The following is a 23,571-nucleotide window of genomic DNA, read 5'->3' on the forward strand; positions in this document are numbered from 1 at the left end:
TCACCATGGCATTCAAATACCACACCTGTGTCACAGAGAGAAAAAGCTCACAGGTATCTCACAGTCAGAACACAGAACAGAACAGAGAGCATCACTCAAATGCGTAATAGTATGATCAGAGTGTGAGCAGAGGTGTGATAAGAACACAGGAAGTGCTGAGTGTTTAGCACTGACTAGCTCGGTCAGTCTGTGATTACTGGACAGTATGGAGCTCAGTCCACTCCCTGTGATGCTCTGTGAGTAAATGTTCTCTTTATGTCTTCATTAGAATGAGAGGTTGCTATAATGTGCAGTCTGAGGTCAGGTGTATGCAATGTCTCCATATTTGGTATGGAAAGGAAAGCATTCGATGAGTGCCTTAGGTCCAACCCCTTCAGCTGCAGCCTGGGCTGTTGCAAAATTCTGATAGTTGACAAAATTTTGTTTTATAATAATTACAATTATAATTTATATAATAACAATTATATAAATATAAATGTAATTATAATTATAATTAGTTGTATAATATAATTGCACAATTAAATATTTAATCATTGGTTAGCATTACAGCTATGAGCATCACTAGCTAAGCATAGTATTGGTACCATAAACACATTTGTGTCAGCAATTACTTATTTTTTGAACAGGTTAATACTAAACCAACAATATATGAGATTAAACACAGAGTGGCAGCAAACTTTCAATACCGGATCACACACCATTAATACCAAATAATGCATTGTAAGATTACATCAGTGCCAGATGGTGCATCATAGTCTAACACACATTTATTATACTGGTGTTTAACTAATATACAATAACTAGTCAAACATAATTCTCTGATGGTCATGTTCACACAGAACAAAGTTTCTAATGTTAAAGCTGTAGCTCATAGGCAGATCTCTCATCAACACTGCTGCCATTCAGACACCAATCACCTGCGTTATCAGGGCATCATAGGTTGGTTCGGTTTCTCCTAATGGGGCAGCATCTTGTATATATTTTGTTAAAATGTCCTATAGATACCGCAATATTATTGTGATCATTAATGTCACCTCGATAATGGTGTATTGACAGTCTGATATTGAGACATCCCTACATTTCTGCATTAAAGAAGAGTTAAAAAATTATTTTTAAGGTTTGTGGAGATGCTCTATCCAGAGAGGGCTCTATTCAGTCAGGTCCATAACAAACTGTCTCAGATTAGTACGAAGTAGGAGAAGTGAAATTTGAGTGTGGCTCAAGTTGGATCACATTGGTACATACACAGTGGCCTGAGGAGAAATTTTCCTGAACTAGTTGGTAGTTTGCAGCATAAAAATTTTAAACATTTCTCTGCTTTGAGGCAAATTTTTTTCAGTGGGACAGCAATGTATTGTTTGTGTGAATAATTGAATAGTTTCCATGTTTACATGTTCTGTGTTTCTTTGACTTTTTAGTACTGATTTCAGTTGCACCAGCTGGGACTGTTGAAGGTGATTTAGTTTTTACTGTTTAAATTATAAATATAATTTTTGTTTGTTTTAATTTTAAAATTCTCTGCTACTACTGTCTCAGTTGTTACGTCCCTTGTCTAGGTAAAGGCCGCAACGGTTTGTATGTATAGATCTGTACAAATGTAACGTTGCAGAAGCAACGGAGCGAGGAGACGGACACAATCGCTGAGAGGAGCGAGATTTATTAAAGGGAATACCATACTCGTCGTCAGAAAGCCAGGCAGGGTCGATCACAGGAGGGCAGTCCGAATAACAGAGGAACACAGGCATACTGAACAGACGGGGGAACAAAGACAACTCACGGGCAAGATAATACAGCTAACAGAAAAGCACGAAGCGACAGCATGAACAAATGGAAAGACAAAATCACGGATGACACGACTGGGGAATGACGGGACTTATATACATAGAACCAAACTAGGGACAGGTGGTGACAATGACACAGGGGCGTGGTAACAAATGAGGAATCAAAATAAACGAGCAGGGCGGGACAAACAGGCAGGGAACACAGACATGAGGGAACCCAGAGTGACAGCTATGAGAGGGGGCGTTGCCCTACGTGACAACAAATATGGATGATGAAATGTAAATCCAGGACAAAGTTTATCTGAGTTTTGAAACAAGATGTTTTTACTGGCAATCGTCAGGAGTGGCAAGGCCAAAATAACAAACAATACTTATCAAAGACAACACACACCAAGACACAAAGTTATACAACTACACAAGAGCTAGCACACAATATCACAAAATATCCAAACAGCAGTATCACACACAAAGCCTCTCTATCTCCTCTCAATCTCTCCCCTCCATCTTGGGATCTTCGTCCTCTTTATCCACAAGGCCTAAGTGGAGGGGCGGAGCCAGAGCGAGGTGGTAGCCAAGTCCCGGCCCGGAGGATCAGGAGATGGATCCGGCAGCACAGGATGTAACACCCTCCCCCTTAAAAACGAAGACCTGGGGGACACACAATAATCCTCTACACACCACGAGTTATCAGCACCGAGACAAAGCATCAGCCATCACATTGTCAGATCCCTTTTTGTGCACAATCTTTAGGTGAAATCCTTGTACAATCAATGACCAGCGCATCAGGCGTTGGTTTGAATTGGACATTCGGCTTAAAAACACTAATGGATTGTGATCAGTATAAACCGTGATTGGTTCAGTTGAACTGTCTAGGTAAACCTCAAAGTGTTGTAGGGCTAAAAGAAGTGCAAGAGTCTCTTTTTCTATAGTACTGAATTGAATGGTGTCACGGTACAGCCCCTGACCCCTCCCCTTTGGGCGTGTGTTTGTCGTCTACATCTAGACGTCTGCGTCTGTGTATCTCCGTGGGTGTGGTTGTGTCCAAGCATGTTCGTCAGTCTCACCTGTGGCTCGTCTCATCATCACTCTGGGATTATGTGGTCTGTCTACTTAATGTGCGTTTGCGCAGTGTCCCGTGCTCGTCTTTGTTTGAGTCATGTAAGAGTATATGTGTAAGTGTTCTCCGTGCGCTGTCTGTGCTATATGTGCACTAAATAAAGTGACGTGTGTGCCAAGAACAGTGGACTCGTGCCTCGTCCGTCTGCCTGCGCCCATCGTCACAAATGGATCTTCTCATCCAAACCTTTTTTACATTGCTGCATTGACCTTTGTTAACCTGCATATGACAAATAATTCAGTTCAAATACAGATTTGAAAAGCTAATTACATATGTTGTGATTATTTAATTAATTCTAGTTCTGCAAAGTGAATGCTGATGTTTGCTCTATAAAATAGCGATAACAAATTGTAGTATTACTAGAACTATAATTGCTAGGTCTGCATGAATGTCCATCTGTGTGTGTGTGTGTGTGTGTGTGCGCGCGCAAAAGAAAGAGAGCGTCAGAGTGTGAAAGAGATTATGACATCAGACATTCATGGTAAGGTTATCATTGTGTGTGAGTATATTTAAAGATTCAATATTTTGTATTTGCTGTTTTACAGAGAGACCCCAGGCAGTACTGAGTGTGTCTCCACAGAGTTGGCTGACTGAAGGAGTCTCAGTGACTCTAAGCTGTGAGGTCAGAGACTCCTCTACAGGATGGACATTCAGCTGGTACAGAGTTGTTCCCTACAGAGAAGGTTTAACTCCAATAGACATTAATGGCGATCTGAGATATGGTGAAGACCTCCTCTCAGACAGCAGCAGAGGAGCTGGAGTCTCCTACACTCTCAGTCCTGCTGCTCTTCATCACACAGGAGTTTATGTGTGCAGAGCAGAGAGAGGAGAACCAGCCAATCAGACACAGTACAGCAACCCACAGCCACTATGGATCACTGGTGAGGAAAATTTATGGGTTGGAGCATGTGTAAAATTGAAGGATCAAATGAAAAGCAGTACAACTCAGGATAAACCCTTTCAAACGCGTGTTTATTAAATTCGTTATTATAATCCCTAGTCATTGCTAAGGGTGCCATATTAAATATTAAAATACTTTTAATATACTGATCATGATTGTCACAGTACCACCTCTGACTCCTCCTTCAGGGCATGTTTATATGCTTGAATATGTCTACATCTACGTAGTCTTACATTTAGGTGGGCTTGCCAGTGTGTGTGTTCGTCTTTTGTTATTTGAATTACCTGTTCCTCATCTTGTTTTTGTCATGTGTTGCACTTGTGTCTAGTTTGTGTTGATGTATTTAAATGTGCGTATTGGTCATTGTAGATGTCAGTCAAGGTCTGACTTTCATCTGCTGCTGTGTATGCATGTTCTTGTGTTTACTGTAACATCTGAAATAAATGTTTCGTGCCTCTGCATCCATTTTTTCCTCGCATGTGTAATGAGTTACCCCTGCCCCCGTCATTCAAAGTCATGTTTATGTTCGACTCCCTTAATTTGGTGTTCTATGTGTCTTTTGTTTTGATTTTCCTTTGCCTTTAGACCAGGGGTCGGCAACCTATCCCACTGTTGGCACTGGCACGCGACACGCTGGACCAGCATCAGCAAAAAAAATTAATAATACAAAATCTCAGACAGAGAGCACGATTCTCCAATCGAAATCGCTCCTCAACGCTCTGCTCGGCGGAGGCGTTTAATCTTGGCGATCGATCGCGATGTAATACTTAAATTTGTCCCCCCCCCCCGCTCAATAATTTAAACTCGCTACCCCCGCTCAAATTTAAACTCGCTACACTCGTTGACTAGACATGTTAAAGTTGGCACTCCATGTCTCAAAGGTTGCCGACCCTTGCTTTAGACAGTTTGTATTAGCCATGCCTAGTCCTTTGTATCTCTGCCTTGGTTATTGATGTCACCTGTGTCTTGTTTAGTTTCTTTGTTTGCCCTTGTATTTATACCCCCTGTCTGTATTCAGTAGTTTCTAGTCTTTTAAATTCATTTGGCTCAGTCTGGTCGTCTTACCGCTGCTATGCTATTTCGATCCTGACTGTTGCAGGTGTTTTTCTGTAGTTAATCTTATATTTACCGGTAGATTGTCTGTTCAGGTTTGTCCTTTTTTTGCTTTTGTCTGGTTCTGTTCCTAGTCTGGTTATTTTCTCTGGTTCCAGGTTGATGGGTTGCGCTTCCCTTGATTCCCTCCCCATATTTTCATGTTTACTCTCATTATCACTGTTGAGTTTCTTTTCGTGATCATTCTAGCTCTTAGTTTTGTTTCATGCTTTATGTAGTTGGTCTTTCTATTTATTTTTTTACTTCATTCCCTGTTCCTTTTCATTGTGCCCGTCATGCCCAACTCCGCCCTCCTCCCCTGTCTCGTGTTGTTTCCCTGTTGCCATAGTTCCCTTCTGTCTGTTACACCCCTGTCTTCAGTACTCCCACCTGTGTCTTGTTTAGTTCCCTGTCCCAGTGTATTAGTCCCTCTGTTTCAGCCATCTTTGTTGGTCATTGTATTCGTGAATTCTCCCTTTCCATGCCCTGCCCTGCTCTGTGCTGCTTGGTGATCTGTTTGTATCTAAGTTTCGTTTTCGTGTGTGCCTTGCGTCTGTGCTCCCTTCTACGTTCTGTCTTGCGGTGGTTGTAAGTCTTTCATGTTTTGCCTTCTTGTTTGTCATTCTCTCTGTACGTTCGCAGTTGAAGGTATTGGTTATGGGTTTTTATGTCTTCCGATTGGTTTCGTTTGTCATGTAGTCATACTAGGTTTTCCCTTGTTAGTTAGTATTGATTATGTTTAATGCTCCTACATACTCCTGCACCTTGTTTATGATCCCCATGTCTCGTGTGTTCGCTATGTTTAGTATTAGTTGGTAATGGTAATCGTTGAGTTGGTGGTTGTGTGCTTCCTAGTGTTCTTGTGTTTCCTGGCTGTCCATGTTCAGTTCTTGTGTTCAGTATTTCCTTTTTCTTATTTAAATTACTTACCTGCACTTGCGTCATGCCTGCCTGTCGCAAACGTTACAATGCCTCATCATATGGAGCTTTTTCAGTGTCACCAGAACCTGAAACCATTATTTCTTGAACAAAAAGCCTATAAAATCCAGTCAGGTATCCAAAACTTCAAGGTAAAATTCAGGTTCAGGTGATAATTTAGGTTTGGGTGTAAATTTGGGTCGAGAAAGCATCTGGCATACTTAGGAAGAGCAAACAAACTTCGAGCTAATCAAACTGCATCTGGCCAATCACAACATCTCAGGTCATTGGCAGGAGTGTCTTTCTGCTAAATTTCTTGTAAGGGTGCGATCCCTGTTTGTCAAGTAAGCAGCATGAAGTGGGCTCTGTGCCACCCAGAAATGGCACCTTGTAGCAGCTGTCAAATAATCGTGGCACTTAGTGTGGCTAGTGCTACTTGACTGTGGTATCTGCTGTCCAGAAGCGCCGTTTGCCTCTGTTGACAGGCATCTAAAGACACTTTTGGATGACTGCGTATCGGCCACTTGCTTAATTTATCCAGACGAGCCCCAACTTGCCATTTGTTGAAATGAAGATGGTTCATAACTTTTGTTTGTAAATTATGTTGGGTGAAAGATACTAGACAGCCAGCTAGCCAGCACTAAATTAGTTCGGAATACTGTTTGGAGATAACGTTGAATTTAGATTATAGGGGGGTATGTGAATCTACAGTGGTAGTTTACTACAACACTGCAAATTTAAAGGATTTAATATAGATTATGTAGATCAGTGAATGGATGCTCATGTTATGCATGCAATCAGCATAATTTAAATCACTGTGAGCAAGTGGCATCGCATTTGTAGGATTTGTTCATTGTTTATGTTAGTTAGCCGTAAACTATGAGCATGGACACGATAAAAGTAGCCTTGTATTGGTTTTGATTATTGGTCTAGCTGTTTTGCTTAGCCTGAAACCAGTAGTGGGGAAAATAACCAAAAACATGGAGAAAGATCTGATGACAATAAACAATGAATTAAAAGCCACAGCATCAGCCATCAAAAAGCTCCATATCATCGCCCCTGTAAGTCACGTCCTAGTTTGTTCATTGGTGGTGTTACCCTAACCCCTTTCGCTAATTGCTCACTTGCAAATAATTTATATTAAATCTAATGAATCTAGTCTTTCTCAGCAAGTGTATCCAGCTCCTTCACACCCGGAGTCTGGGGCGATACAGCATATTACAATGATCTACTGATTATTGACTTTTAAAGTCAGCTGAATAGGCTTAGTCATATGTGTTTGACATGTCCATATTCCACATTAATCTATAAGAAAACCTTTTCATATTAAGTGTATTCACTACACATGAGATGTGACAAGACAATAATAATAATAATAATTAGAGCTGTGAATTGATTTTAAAAATTAACTAATTAATCATTTAATAATACATGTAAATTTCTGTTTCTAAGGTCTGTCTCCTCCAGTCTCTCTGATCATCAGTCCTAACAGAACTCAACACTTTATTGTTGATTCTCTCACACTGAGCTGTGAGGGCCAGAGTGACTCTACTGGATGGAGAGTGAGACAATACACACACTGCCAGGGGGTGTCAGATTGTTCATCAGTCTGGGGATCAGTTACAGGATCTACATGCACCATCAGCTTCCTCTTCACATGCCACACTGGAGTGTACTGGTGTCAGTCTGAATCTGGAGGGAGCAGTAATCCTGTCAACATCACAGTACACAGTGAGTCTTAAATTTGTGTGATTACATGCTAAAGGACAATAAGAAAAATGATTGATCATATAATGTTCAAATGTACAATATTCTGACTACAAAAACTGTTAAGCAAGTAAAGCTTGTCAACTAAACAAACCCAGCAAGAATTTAAATGGCTGTTCTCTCTTGTTATGATGAGTTCATAATTTAATCAGTTGTGGTGATGAGTTTATTAGTTTATTGACAGTAGTGATGAGGCATCCTACTCAGGGTGCACACCACTAAGACTTTGGGTATTTCTGAAACAGATTCAGTGAGTGAGATACCTTGAGAATTATGTTTGTATTAGGTGTCCTTTTGTAAGAATTGGTTCCCAGAACGTTAAAGACATTTGCTATACTCAGATTATTATTGGAGCCATATTGGTTTGAGTACACTCTGCTGGGTGTATCAGTAACAGCACCAAGTTAACCAATGAGGGACCTTATCGCTCCACGAAAGCAGTGTTAACATTTTAAATGATTTTGCCAGGGGCAAAAGCTATGCTTGTGTTGAATCATGGGATTACTTTAGCAGCTGAGGAACCATTTGATATCTAAGAATAGGGACACCCTACATGTTATAGTGCGACGTGAAATGCTGTCTTTGTAGACAGCTCACTATGTTTCGGGACAGACCCACTATGTCATTAAGAGTCACTATATCCAGGAGAGTCTATATGTTCTCAACAGTCACTATGTCACTATGCAGGACAATCACTATTTCATTATGAATGGGAATCACAACAAAAATAGAACCAATGGTAAAGAATCTGGTGTAGTAGCCTGGATGTCACAGCAGGAATCCACATCATTAACACATTAAATGGATTCACTACATATGGAATCTTTGTCAGAAACAAATCAAAGTCTTTGTAGTGAATATGTGAGGTTGGTCAGAAGGCCTGGGAAGTGAAACAGTGATGGGTTTGTCTGGAAGGAGTTGTCAAGTCCGGTCAAGTACATTTTACTTATATAGAACTTTTTACAACACACATTTTCACAAAGCATCGCATGGGCCCAGATCCCTAATGAGCAAGCCAGAGTTGACTGTGGCGAAGAAAAACTCCCTAGGTTGAGATTAGGATGATACCTTGGGAGGAACAAGATCTACAATACTGTGATAATACTTTGCAAAATTGGTCATTTTGTACTTATGTATTGGAAGCATTCAGGCCTACATCATTCTCATAGTAAATGATCAGCAGAATGTTCTCTGTTTCAGGTGGTAATGTGATCCTGGAGAGTCCTGTCAATCCAGTGATTCAGGGAGATCCTCTGACTCTACACTGTTTACTTTACCACCCAATCCCACCAGACTTCAGATCTGATTTCTATAAAGATGGATTACTAATTAAGAAGCAAACTACAGGAAAAATGACCATCTACACTGTCTCAAAGTCTGATGAAGGTTTCTACTACTGTAAACACACAGAAAGAGAAGTGTCACCAAACAGCTGGGTCTCAATCACAGGTGAGAAAGGAAAGGTTTCAGGTTTAAACCAATACAATTAAAGCTTAAAACCTTGGGAAGACATTTAAAATGTTTTAATTGTGAATCTAGCAGGAGCAGTAATCCTGTAACATAAACCAATATACAGTATGTGTAACGGTAGGCCGCTCCCGGTCCTCAGGGGAGACACCCACTCCAAGACACACCCACTCAATGACACACCCACTCATTTGTCAACCACCTGTTTTTCATTCTCTCCACTCTATAAATACCTACAGGTCTCGCTGTGCATTCCTCTTAGCTCTAAAGGAGCCAACATATGCACTGGACTGAAAATGCCTCTCTGTTTTTTTTTTTTTGTGCTTTCAGAGTCCATGACTGTTTAGCGCTTATTTGCGCTGTGATTATTGTAGCACTAATGCACCTTTTGCATTTGTGAGCTGTTTTGCTTTCTGATACTATGGACAATAGAAACCTAACAGCTCTATCCTCACCTCCTGCTGCTTCTGTCTCGTGACAATATGCAATGTCTCACACCTTCTGCCTCCAACCAATCTCGTGTGGGAACTACATTCCCTAGAATCCTCCTGTTTGTTCACAATCTCCAAGTAATAGTTTTACCCATGTCTGGGTTTTTGCCTTTGTGTCTGCCTATAAATACCCCTTGTGTCTGCTTGTAGTTGTGAAGTGTCATTTACGCCCACCGTATGTTTGAGATCATATCTTGAATAAGTTCTTGATGCTTCTTTTGACCTAACCCTATTCACGCCAATGTTACCAGCCCCCTACTCTGCTTTATCTGCATTATTCTTTGATCTGTGGCTGATTTATGCCTGGTTTTGACATTGTCTTTGTGACTCCACTTTCACAAGAGCCTTCTCAGTGCTGTAATTGGGCTGGAACCCTGACAAAGTTGTCAGAAAATCTTTTTGAGAGTAGCAACATAGTTGTTTCATCCAAAAATGAATTAAATTCATTTACTACCAGTCACGTTTCTTTTCACATTATGTTTTCCTTAGAGTAAAAAAAATTAAACAGAGATCAAGAATAATTTCTGTGTTGGAAATAGTTAGTTTGTTGACAGTAGCCTCCTGTAATGTTTGGGTCAAATCTGACCGATTTACAACTTAAACCACTCATAAATATTGTGTTTTACATCTGATTGCTGCAAGGCCTTATTCCATCCTCCACACTATGCACTGGAACATATAAAAGTGATGATCATTTTTTTCATTGAATTTTGAGTGTTTTAAACCAACGTTTTACATCTGTGTTATTGCCGGTCAAACGTGACCGTCACAGGAAATGAATGGGTATTCAGAATATATTCATCTATCAGACAGAAAACATCCCCATACACACTCACACACACCTACACACACAGACACACACACACACAAAAACCTACACACACACCTAAACGCACACAGACACACACACTCACTCACACACACACACACACAGACACTCACTCACTCACTCGCTCGCTCACACACACACACCTACACGTCATGCCTATGTTTGCAAGGCCCACTCTGATCTGAGTGTGACATGCCACTCGTGCATGAATTCACATGCGTGCGTGCACACACACACACACATACCATGTTGAGTTTGGTATTTTATTTTTTTTCATTACATTGCATTTGTATTTTCACTAGATATTTTATGTGTAATTCTATAAATTCATAATAACTATCTGAGATGTTGTTCACAGTTAAAAGTGTTTAATAAAACCAACAAATTTGAAATTTGGTGGTGAATTTTTTTTTGTGTGTTAAAACAGACCGGTCTATGTGCACCGGGAACTCTCAAGTAAGAGACGTGAGGTCAACAAAACCGGCTATTGATGATTGTTGGGAAGAATGGATTTGTGAATGCTTTCATATTGTCTGTGTTCTGTACTTATGCATGATGAGATATAGGAAGACAATGAGCATACAGTTGGGACTCTATATTCTGTCTATAGCACATATAATTGCAAAGGCCATAATCATCCATGTTACAGTATGTGACGACAGGTGTACAAATCAGTACACACCGCGTCAGAAAATTGAGAGGTAGACCCAAGTGCCGCCAAGAGCAGACAGCATTAAAGGGCAGTAAACTAAGGCTGCGTGTAAGCGAGACACACACGTGAGCAAACTGAATATGTGATTGTGAAACCAATCTGCATGCAAAACTAATAGAAAGAGAAATAGCTGGAGGAAAACTTGAGAATGGCCAGAACGCGGCACAGGAGATAGACACTCGAATAAGTAATAGTACGAGTTAGAGAAGAGAGAGAGAGCAAGAGAGAGTAAGGTGGCGAGACAACAGCAGCACAACGTTGTGACAAAGGAAACAGAGAAAGGGATGAGAGTGTAACGGACAAGCCAAAATGAATCAACAGTGATCCGTCACAACAAGCTTACTTAAGAAGCCATGACAACAGCTGTGACGGATCACCGCTGATTGCGCTTGTTAACCCTGGCACTGACTCAGGAGCCCCCTCCAGTGGCAGCGGGAGGAGTGGCATCCGAGCCAGCCCTGACGGTATCTTACAATAGCAAATTGTAAGACAAAAACAGAGATCAGTGATTGTGTCAGTGAAAGACAAAAAAAAAAAACAGATTATGTGAAATCTGAACCATTGACCAGTGTGATTGCTGGTATGTGCTGTGATTCAAGAAATTATGCAATTAGACAAAATAATAAAGTTGTACTTTATGAATGTTTGTGTTTTCTCTTTTACAGGGAGACCCCAGGCGGTACTGAGTGTGTCTCCACAGAGCTGGCTGACTGAAGGAGTCTCAGTGACTCTAAGCTGTGAGGTCAGAGACTCTTCTACAGGATGGACATTCAGCTGGTACAGAGTTGTTCCCTACAGAGAAGATTTAACTCCAAAAAAAGACACTAAAGGCTATATGATGTATGGTATCGAGCTCCTCTCAGACAGCAGCAGAGGAGCTGGAGTCTCCTACACTCTCAGTCCTGCTGCTCTTCATCACACAGGAGTTTATGTGTGCAGAGCAGAGAGAGGAGAACCAGCCTATCAGACACAGTACAGCGACCCACAGCCACTATGGATCACTGGTAAGGAAATACAACAATATGGGTTGGAGTACATGTTTGTGTAAATTAATGATTGGAATAAAGGAAATATTATTGAGGTAAATTGTAATAACTAGCTTTGATAAGACAATCTGTCATGGTAGGCTGGGTACTTCACATCATTCCACATCTCGTGCACTCCCCATATCTCAATCACCCGCCTAGTAATTAACCACTGAGCACCACTCATTATCACGAGCACCTGTCCTTCATTCCTCTGACTCCCTATATAAGCCCACAGGTCCCGCCAATCGTCCCTGCTTGTGTCTACCTTAATGATAATTAATTATATTATTTGCATTATTAGCAGTAGTAGCAGTAATAGTAGTAGTGGTCGTATCATCATTGTTTTTTGTTTCTAAGGCTCACGTCCTCCAGGCTCTCTGATCATCAGTCCCAACAGAACTCAACACTTTAGTGGAGACTCTCTCACACTGAGCTGTGAGGGACAGAATGAATCTACTGGATGGAGAGTGATACGATACAGACACCGATGGAGTGTGTCAAATTGTTCAACAGACTGGGGATCAGTTACAGGATCTACATGCACCATCAGATCCCTCTTCACATCCCACACTGGAGTGTACTGGTGTCAGTCTGAATCTGGAAGGAACAGTAATCCTGTCAACATCACAGTACACAGTGAGTCTCCATGTAATGCACTTAATATAGGGAAAATGAAATTCTAGATAACAGAATATTAGGAACTATGATACTACTTGTTACGCCTCGCCGCCGATCTCGGCGGTGACGCGTTGGTTTAAACGTGGTGAGGACTCAAACGCGACCCGATAAAACAAACGGCAAAAAACAGCCAAATGAAACCTCCGCGAATGCAGGAAAAAATGAAAACAAAAACCCCAGAGGGAAACAACAGAAAGACAACACGGAGAAGCTTGACGTGTGTAAAGACCAGGTAAGTAAAACAAACAAAAAACACGCGGAAAGAAATACAACGCGTCCACAAAAGAAAAATGGGAAAAAACGAAAAGTACACGGAGGCAAACTCGACGTGTCAGAGGGGAAGGGAAAAAATAAGAAACAAAAGAGGAAGCTATGGTAACAAGACCTATAGCTTCTACCTGGTTACCTGCCAGTCTGTTAACCAGAACACTGGAGAACAAACCAATGAAGAACAGAGAGGGAGAAGACGGAGGGAAACAAAAAACAACCTGAGAACACTCAGAGTAGAAACAGGAGAACTAGAGAAACGAGAGGTAGTCCGGAGACGAGAGAAAACTGGCTTGGGCTGTGTGTGCATAGAACAACAAACAACTTCAGCAATGAGTTGCTGAAGTCGCTTGTCTTAAATAGGCTGTAGAACAGGTGCCACCTATCGGGCTTGATTGCCCCTGGTTACAGCTCGTGGGCTCCGCCTAGTGGCAGCAGGAGTCACGTGCCTGGGTCGAACCCTGACAGAACCCCCCCCTCTGGGCCCGAGTCCCCGCGGGCCCAGGGCCACAGCCCTGTCGCGATAAAAGGAGGTGATCAGGGAACGATCCAGGATGCGCGCCCTGGGGACCCAAGACCGCTCTTCAGGCCCATAACCCTCCCAATCCACCAGAAACTGGTCCCGCCCCCTAACCCGACGGACGTCCAAAAGACGTCGCACAGTGTAAACCGGACCCCCACCAACCATACGCGGCGCAGGAGGAGCCGGGGCGGGAGAAGAACCACACAAGTACGGTCGGAGGTGGGACACGTGGAACACCGGGTGGACACGCATGGACGGAGGGAGAACCAGACGGTAGGTAACCGGTAAGTTTCCAGCCGCCAACCACACACGCTGCCCAGGACGGAAGGACAGCGCAGGGAGACGGTGCTTGTTGGCGCTGCGGCAATAGGCGGAGGATGCCCTCAACAAGGCCGAACGGGCCCGTGACCATGCCTTGCGGCAGCGCCGAAACTGAGCCACAGCGGAAGGCACAGCCACGGCTTGTTCGTGGGCTGCAAACAGCGGAGGGGCGTATCCGAACAAGCACTCGAAGGGTGACATGCCCAGGGCCGAATGCCACAGCGTGTTGTGCTCGGCCCACAACAAGTGGTCAGCCCAGGACGCAGGGTTAGTGGAAGCCAGGCACCTGAGGGTCTGCTCCAGGTCCTGGTTCACACGCTCGGTCTGGCCATTGGACTGGGGATGGAAACCCGAAGACAGGCTAGCGGAGGCGCCGAGAAGGGACAGGAACGCCTTCCAAAAGCTGCTGGCGAACTGGGGACCTCTATCGGACACCACGTCCTGAGGGAACCCGTAATTGCGGACAACATGGATGAGCAAGAGAGACGCGGTCTCCCGGGCGGAGGGCAGTTTGGGCAGGCCGATAAACTTACTAAACTTGGAAAACCTGTCCACGACCACGAGAATGGTGGTAAGTCCTTTAGAGGATGGAAGCCCGGTGACGAAGTCAAGGGAGATATGAGACCACGGTCTGGAGGGTGTGGGTAACGGATGCAACAACCCCCTAGGCTTGTTGCGTGGCGCCTTACTTCGGTTACACACCTCGCAGGAGGCTACAAAGTTGCGGATCTCCTGATCCATAGCTGGCCACCAAAACCTTCTTCTTATGAGCTCGGCGGTCCGCCTAGCGCCAGGGTGCGCTGCGTAACGTTCAGTGTGTCCCCACAAGAGGACCTTGCGCCGGACGGTCGAGGGGACGTAAAGACAGCCAGGAGGAACACTACTAGGCCCGGGTTCATTGGCGAGTTCGTCCTGCACGGTTTTTTCTATACCCCACCTGATGGGTGCCACTACAACCCCCGGGGGAAGCACGGTTTCCGGGGAACTGTCAACATGAGGAGGTTCCCACTGCCGAGACAAAGCGTCGGGCTTAGTGTTTTTAGAACCCGGACGATATGACAACGTGAAATTGAAACGGCTAAAAAACAGGGCCCACCTTGCCTGTCTAGCGTTGAGACGCTTGGCCTGCTGGAGGTACGTCAGGTTTTTATGGTCAGACCAGACCAGAAAAGGGTGACGAGCTCCCTCCAGCCAGTGCCGCCACTCCTCTAAGGCCATTTTAACGGCCAGGAGTTCTTTGTCCCCTACGTCATACCGCCTTTCCGTGGGGGTGAACCGGTGTGAAAAGTAGGCGCAGGGTTACAGCTTAGGCGGTTCCCCGACTCTCTGAGAGAGAACCGCCCCAACGCCCAAATCAGAGGCATCGGTTTCAACAATGAAAGGGAGCTCAGGGTCAGGAACCCGCAACACCGGAGCACTGGTAAAAAGACCCTTAAGCGTCTCGAACGCCTTCTGGGCTTCAGGGGTCCACGTGAATTTCCCCAACTTCTTACGAGTAAGAGCAGAAAGCAGAGCAGCAAGGGAACCAAAATTTCTGATAAATCGTCTATAGAAGTTGGCAAAACCCAGAAAGCGTTGAACTAAACGAACGGACGTGGGCACGGGCCACTGAGTAACGGCTTTGATTTTTGCGGGGTCCATAGCCAGGTGACCCTTAGCGACTATGAACCCCAAGAAGGCCACCTAGGAGACGTGGAACAATGATTTTTCCAGTTTAACGTAGAGGTGATTCTCTAATAACAACTGGAGAACGCGACGAACATGTTGCTGATGCTCTGTGATGGTACGGCTATATATCAGGATGTCGTCGAGATAAACATAGGCGTACTCATCCAGAGCCTCCCTAAGAACACCATTAACGAACCTCTGAAAAGCCGCGGGTGCGTTCATGAGTCCAAACGGCATGACTAAATATTCGTAATGACCAGAGGGTGTATTGAAGGTGGTTTTCCACTCGTCGCCTTCTCTGACTCGCAACAGATTATACGCGCTCCTGAGATCTAACTTAGTATAAACTGTTGCCCGTTGAAGGGCCTCGAAGGCGGAAGACATAAGAGGCAAAGGGTGACGGTCTTTGATGGTGATCTTGTTAAGTCCCCTGTAGTCGATACAAGGACGGAGACCCCCATCTTTTTTTCCTACAAAGAAGAAACCAGCACCAGCGGGAGAGGTAGAGGGACGGATAGTACCCGCAGCGAGCGCTTCCTGAATGTAGGTTTCCATAGCCTTGCGTTCAGGTAGTGCCAAAGAAAATAAACGCCCCCTAGGAGGAGTAGTGCCAGGTAAGAGATTGATAGCTATGTCGCAGGCCCTATGCGGGGGTAGGGAACCCGCCTTGCGCTTGCTAAATACTTATTTTAAGTCGTGGTAAACAGCAGGGACTTTTTCTAAACCTGCTATTTCCTCTGGTCTCTCCCCGGGTTTACTGCAGCGTGGCACCAAGCACGACTGTTCGCATACTTTACTCCATCGGTTGATAGAAAGGTTGAGCCAGTCTATATCAGGGTTGTGGCGTTGAAGCCAGGGAAACCCCAACATCAGCTGCAGTTTAGGAGCAGCGATGACATAAGGGGTGAGTGTTTCGTGATGGTTCCCTATAGTAACCGTTAGAGGAACAGTCTGGTGGGTAACATCACCTGAAGTGAGCATCTTGCCGTCTACGGCGGACACTGAGAGAGGTTTCTCTAAGGGAACCAGAGGTATGGAGAGGGAAGCTACGAGGTTGGAGTCGATGAAATTACCGGTGGCCCCCGAGTCAACGAGAGCCACCACCCGGTGTTCGTCAGAACCCCTCCATGAGACTACTACGTGGGGCATAAGACCGCAGTTGGGTACGTGAGCGCCATGACCCGTCGATGCAACCCCATTCACCGACGGGTCTGCCCTTTTCCCTGTAGTTCGGGGCACTCGGCGATTCTATGGCCAGCCCGACCGCAATAGAGACACTTGCCCTCCCGTAAGCGGGTTTGTCTTTCCTGGGGAGAGAGGCGAGTGTGTCCTAACTGCATGGGCTGTTCTGATGCTTCACTGTCCCCTTGGGTAGTCTTATGTACGGGAGAAACCGGTTTAACACTGGACGGTGCGAACAAACGGCGGTGTTTACGATCCCGTAGCCGATTATCCAACCTAACTGTGAGTTCTATGGCATCGTCTAACCCGCTGGGTGGCTCTCTGAGGGACAGTTCGTCCTTAATCTCTTCACTTAGACCTTCTATGTATATGGCCCCTAATGCTTCTGCACCCCAGTCGCTCTCTGCCGCCAGAGTGCGGAACTCTAATGAGTATTCTGCCACAGTCGATCTACCCTGTCGCAAACGTAACAGTTTAGACGCGACAATACCTCCAGAAGCCGGGTGGAAAAACGTCTGCCGCATAGCCCTAGAAAACCGTTCGAAAGAGGAACAGAGTTCGGGTTGATTCTCCCACACGGGTGTAGCCCACCGCAGTGCTTTCCCTGAAAGCAACGCCATCACATAAGCCACTTTAGCACGCTCGGTGGGAAAACGGGATGGTTGCTGCTCGAAAATCAGAGAGCACTGTAATAAAAACCCCCTACACTCATTGGGATCACCACTATAACGTGCCGGAGCGGGCAATGCAGGTTCCGTACGGGAATCGGCAAGCAACCCCACAGCTCCGGAGAAAACCGGAGGACTGGCAGCTGTCACGGGCGGATCTGGCTTTTGAACCGCGAGAGAGATAGCCTGGAGCTGGGTGAGTATTTCCCGAAGTGATTGCTCGTGCCTGCCGATAGCCTGCCCTTGCATAGCTAGGGCATTCCGCACCTCGTCGGCTGACGGGTCAGCTGAGTCCATAAAGGGCTGAAGTTGTTCTGTTACGCCTCGCCGCCGATCTCGGCGGTGACGCGTTGGTTTAAACGTGGTGAGGACTCAAACGCGACCCGATAAAACAAACGGCAAAAAACAGCCAAATGAAACCTCCGCGAATGCAGGAAAAAATGAAAACAAAAACCCCAGAGGGAAACAACAGAAAGACAACACGGAGAAGCTCGACGTGTGTAAAGACCAGGTAAGTAAAACAAACAAAAAACACGCGGAAAGAAATACAACGCGTCCACAAAAGAAAAATGGGAAAAAACGAAAAGTACACGGAGGCAAACTCGACGTGTCAGAGGGGAAGGGAAAAAATAAGAAACAAAAGAGGAAGCTATGGTAACAAGACCTATAGCTTCTACCTGGTTACCTGCCAGTCTGTTAACCAGAACACTGGAGAACAAACCAATGAAGAACAGAGAGGGAGAAGACGGAGGGAAACAAAAAACAACCTGAGAACACTCAGAGTAGAAACAGGAGAACTAGAGAAACGAGAGGTAGTCCGGAGACGAGAGAAAACTGGCTTGGGCTGTGTGTGCATAGAACAACAAACAACTTCAGCAATGAGTTGCTGAAGTCGCTTGTCTTAAATAGGCTGTAGAACAGGTGCCACCTATCGGGCTTGATTGCCCCTGGTTACAGCTCGCGGGCTCCGCCTAGTGGCAGCAGGAGTCACGTGGCTGGGTCGAACCCTGACACTACTAACTATATTTTAATTTATACTACTAACTATATTACATTTCTAAGACCAAAACTACCACTGGTAAAAGGAATTCTATAATGTTTATAATTGTTTGATGATTTGTTTACCGCAGTGTTTCTGCACTGTTGGGTGTATTTAGCTGAGGTGAATCAGCTCTAGTGGAACAGGTCAAACACTGAACAGGGCTGTACTGGAGCACTACAGGTCCTGGAGTTGACAACCTAGTTCCAACGCTGCACTCTGCTTTCAAAACCTTTAGTTTATTCTTATACAGATGTATTTGCATTGTAATAATTCTTACTGTTAATGAGTTAACATTTTCTCTATTTTAGATGGTTCTGTGATCCTGGAGAGTCCTGTACATCCTGTAACTGAGGGAGATCATCTGACTCTACACTGTTTACTTCACCCCACTGACACATCAGACCTCAGAGCTGATTTATATAAAGATGGATTACTCATTCAGAACCAGACTGCAGGAGAGATGACCATCCACAATGTCTCAAAGTCAGATGAGGGTCTCTACCACTGTAAACACCCAGAGAGAGGAGAGTCACCACACAGCTGGATCTCAGTCAGAGGTGAGAAAACAATGTTTTGTCAAGTTTATTATAATATATTTTATAAAATATTCAAACCTTTTTGGGAAGCTATATATATATATAATTATAGCATTTTGAAACTGAAAGAAGCATTGTGATGTCATTATCAGCAAATCATTAAAGTGAGTCTACATATCATTATCAGTACCTCATTACAGTCTGTATATTATCAGTACATCATTACAGCGAGTTTTTATAATATCAGTACATCATTACAGTGATCATTACAGTCTCCATGTCATTATCGGTACATTATTACAGTGAGTCTTTATAATCATCAGTACATCATTACAGTGATCATTACAGTCTCCGTGCCATTATCAGTACGTCATTAGTTACCCAGACCAGGATATTAAGCAGGTGCAGTACTAAAACACCAGCTCTCGCTTGGTCCAGCATCTTTCTTTGTTCCAGCAGTAAAATTAAATTGTGTGTGTGTGTTATCAGCTCGGTCACATTCAGAAGCCCCATTCTCAGCCCTGAGGCTGCTCAGCAGTCTACTGGTATCATCTCCATTTCTGCTAATCTCTATTGTATTGGGGGTCAAATGCTACAGAGCTCATGGTAAGAATTCTTCATCTTTGGCTCTTCACATTATACATAATAAACTGCAGAAAATCTAGTTCAGGATTCTAAATCTCTTTGCATATAAACACATGCTACTTTAATACAGAGCAGCAATAACCAGTTGGATAGGATAGGTTGGTTGCCATTTCTTTCTAAGAATCCTTGACCCACAATGACCATCACAGGTCACGTTGCCTCTAGTAAAATATGAAGAAATTAGAAACAAGAAGCAGTAATTTCTGTGTGGGCTTTTCACATTATCTTTTCATTTTGATGTTTTCTCCAGGTTAGATTGGCAGTGGGAGTCCAAATGCATACACAGAAGAGGAGGGATCTAAAGAAATGCAAAATTGAACATTAATAATATTTAAGCTCTGGAAACTATGCACAATTATTTTTTTTCCACTCTATTATTACTATATGCATGTGTTAACAGATGGTATTTATACTGTAAATTTTTTTTTGTTTTATTATCTCTGACATATTTAATTATTTTTGTATTTTTGACATATTTGTACTCACTGAAAAAATATATAGGCCTAATGAAGTCCCAAATTCCTCTCTTGGGTATAAACATTTTTCTCTCAAGGCTAAATTGTAAGGGCAGGACATGTGGTTCAGTGTCTGTATTTAGTTTGTCATGATAGTCATTCCAGGCAGACATGAAACAGATAAACAAAGGGCTTTTTGTTCAAATCTGATGGAGTCCCAGTTTTGCATGATTAGAGTATTTATTAGCAAAATCACTGCATAAATATCATGGTCATGCATGTGCTGTTAAGCAAATGCATGATCATGACATTTGCTTAACAGCACAGTTGAGCTGCCTGTTGTCATACGGTTTCTATTCTGATTCAGCTGTGTGGCGTCACGGTACGGAGGCCCCCTGCTGACCGCCTCCGTCTGCAGGGGCAGTAGTTCATGTTGTCCTGAGGGTCGATTGTCAGTCTATATATGTCTTGTCTTTGTACAAGTTGACTGCTGGTTATTGTTTCCTTGATTTGAATCATGTCACAGGTGTTATGTTGTGCACTTTATGCATTAAATGCCCCCTTTTCCCTGAGACTAGCATGATGGCTTCCTTTTTATTTTCCACTCCTCGCCCGTCCCATGTGGGTCACTGTGATGTGGTGGATGATATGACTTTTGAGTGATAAATAGCCTCCTGAACTCTATTTCCTGTTTTGGATGTTCAACCAAATACCCCAATATTCAGTCAGAAAGTATACTATCGCATTAGAGAGGAGAAACACTATTTCTGAATAGTGATGAGGGCACAGGAAAAACGATTGAAAATAGATTGACTTTAATAGGCAAATAAGGAATCAGTAAAGCAAAAGTTAAGTTGGAGCTCTAATACCGTTACACCAACTGTATCTGAGACAGTTGGACAGGGAAGAGAGACACTCATATAAGGTACTTCCCACCCAAGAGCAACCTTTAACCTGGTTAACCTTCAACACAAACAGTTGTTCAATCATGTGATTCATTGTTTGAAATATGAGTAACAATGTTCATGTTTTCATTAATATGAGTGATTTGTTTGAGTGGTCTGTGTAAAAGTGAAGATGGTTAAAATATGTTAATATTACATTTGGAAAGCCATAGTTTCTAAACAATGCTAACTTCTAAGGCGCTTTTCATAATTACTGATGGCTAATTCAGGTTTATAAGATGCTTTGAGTAGATCTCAAAACCTGTGTTCTTGCCTGTAAAGCACATATGTCAAAGTCAAGGCCCGCGGGCCGGATCTGGCCCGCGAATTGATTATCTATGGCCCCCTGGATGATATTTAATTACTATTAGAACCGGCCCGCAGGCCACAGCCGCCCGCTGGTGTTTTGCACGCACAAACACTACATTCCCCACAATGCAACGGTAGCCCGCGAAGTCACTGCAGCGCACACAAGCGGCAAAGGTCCGCTCGGCGAAAATGACGTAATCGCAGTGGCTCCGCCCGTGGGCGAGGGCGTCGCGCGCTGTCGATTCACGAGGTCGTGCACCTCTCGAATTTTGTAACGTTGTGCGCACCAGCACGTTAAACTTAATTAAGTTAAATTTTTATACATATATTCGAAATGATTCGACATAATTCGCTTTTATTCACATTATGTAATGGTTGTTTATTTTCAAAACGCCCAATCTTAACGTCTTCACGTTCTCTCATGTTTCGTCCTGGAATTACAAGAGGCTCGTATTTGTTAACTGTTCAGTCAGACAGATATTTGTTGTGAAACGAAGTAGTTACAATTTCAAGCATTTTCAAGTACTTTAGCCTAAATTCCAGCACTTTTCAAACCTTTATTACTTTATTCATTTAATGTACAGGACATGTTTTCTTTGAAGGAAGTTTGTTTTTATCTGTTTGCTTGTTGAAAAATTTTTTCACTTGAAATTACTGACAGATCCATAAGAAAGTATTGCTTTATTCATTTAAGCATTAAATAATAAACACTGTGTTAGGTCTTGGTTCAATAGGCTATGTGCAATCATTTCAATGTTTTAATAAACATTGAACCAGTCCGGCCCTCGGCTTGTAGCAAATTTGGTTTTTTGGCCCTCGGTCCATTTGACTTTGACATCCCTGCTGTAAAGAGATCCTCCTGTGTTGCGTCTGGTGCACCACAATACACAGTGGTGGAAATGGTCATGTAGCTACAGATCAGTATATAAACAAAATATAGACAGTAGATATTACACAGCACTTTCCATAGAGTTACCCACACCAACACCGACTGAGAGGTCTGTAAACAGAAACGCTCACGATGGAGTTGCTGAGAAAAATGTCTACAATCAATATAAGATGAATTTGATTAAATCAGAGCTGCTGGAGAACTAAAATTTTATTATAACATCTAATATACAGAGTAGAGATCATAGTCGATTTTATTCCAGATTAATTATATATAGATTGTCACGTCCAGCCCCTCCTTCCTCCCTGGTCCCGCCTAGCTCCCCGCTCCCATTCGTTCCTCCGTCTGTCTGTCACGCCCTCATCGTTAGTACCCACACACCTGAGTCTTGTTTCACCGTCTTGTCTCTGTGTATAAAGAACCCCGAGTGTTTCAATCCCTTGTCGGTCATTCCTTGTGCGTGAGTCCCTCGGCCATTCCCTGTCCTGCTTCCTCCTAGTCCTTTTCCTTTGCTCTCTTTCGGTTTCTCTCTTTGTCCTCGCTGTGATTTTACATTCCTGTGTTTAACGGTTGTGTGTTCGTTGTATAGTTTCCTGTTTGTCTGTTGGTCCTCCGATTATGCCTTTGTTTGGTATCTTGTCGCCCAGTTCACATTGCTTATCTTGTATATATGGTTTGTTGGTTGTTGTGTTTGTATGTGTTCGTGTTTCTCGGTTGTTTAGCTTACCTGTTTTAGTTGTCCTCTCCCCTGCATTTAGTTAGCCTCCTAGTTACGTGTATGCGCTGTGTTCAGTCTCTTAGTTCTCGTATTCTTCCTAGATTATGTGTACTTACGTAGTGTTTATATTCTGAATAAATGTACTATCTTGCAATTGCGTCATGCCTGCCCGTCAAAAACGTTACATAGATTTTAGTATTACATTTTTGAACCACCTACTATTCCATAACTGGCCACCAGAGGGAGGCACAGAACCACTACTTATCGATTAAGGGTAATCAATGGCACCTGTGCCTGCCTCTGCTTAAGAGAGGCTGTTGTAATTCACTCTGATTCAATCCAAAATGGCATACTTAAGCAATATGCACTGGATGTCAATGCAGTATGTTCTGCATGGGCAGTATGCATCCAACCTCAGACATATTACGTCCACCATTTTGTCATATGTAAATGTAAAATGTGTCATTTATCAATTTTAATTTTCACCCAGTCACATGATCATAGTTAAATGCTCCAGTTGACTCAGGACAGTGTGCTGCAATCGCATACTTCAAAATGGCTCCTGATTCAGTAAGCCATCTGGGTACTTTTTTGCTTTATGCATACTATGTACACTTTATTGC

The 23,571-nt window shown here is 43.4% G+C and overlaps 1 protein-coding gene across 1 annotated transcript; it reads left to right on the forward strand.

Moving 5' to 3' along the window:
- The first annotated feature begins 148 nt into the window (after positions 1–148).
- Positions 149–20,078, forward strand: LOC143482156 (Fc receptor-like protein 5). The gene is made up of 10 exons (XM_076980435.1): positions 149–236; positions 1,419–1,454; positions 3,444–3,779; positions 7,262–7,540; positions 8,777–9,025; positions 11,741–12,079; positions 12,461–12,739; positions 18,761–19,009; positions 19,478–19,594; positions 19,884–20,078. The coding sequence occupies exons 1-10, from the start codon at positions 206–208 to the stop codon at positions 19,886–19,888; spliced, it is 1,920 nt and encodes a 639-aa protein (XP_076836550.1). The 5' UTR covers positions 149–205; the 3' UTR covers positions 19,889–20,078.
- Positions 20,079–23,571: the final 3,493 nt, after the last annotated feature.

The sequence above is a fragment of the Brachyhypopomus gauderio genome, chromosome 18 (genome assembly GCF_052324685.1).
Source record: "Brachyhypopomus gauderio isolate BG-103 chromosome 18, BGAUD_0.2, whole genome shotgun sequence".
In the NCBI taxonomy this organism is placed as follows: domain Eukaryota; kingdom Metazoa; phylum Chordata; class Actinopteri; order Gymnotiformes; family Hypopomidae; genus Brachyhypopomus; species Brachyhypopomus gauderio.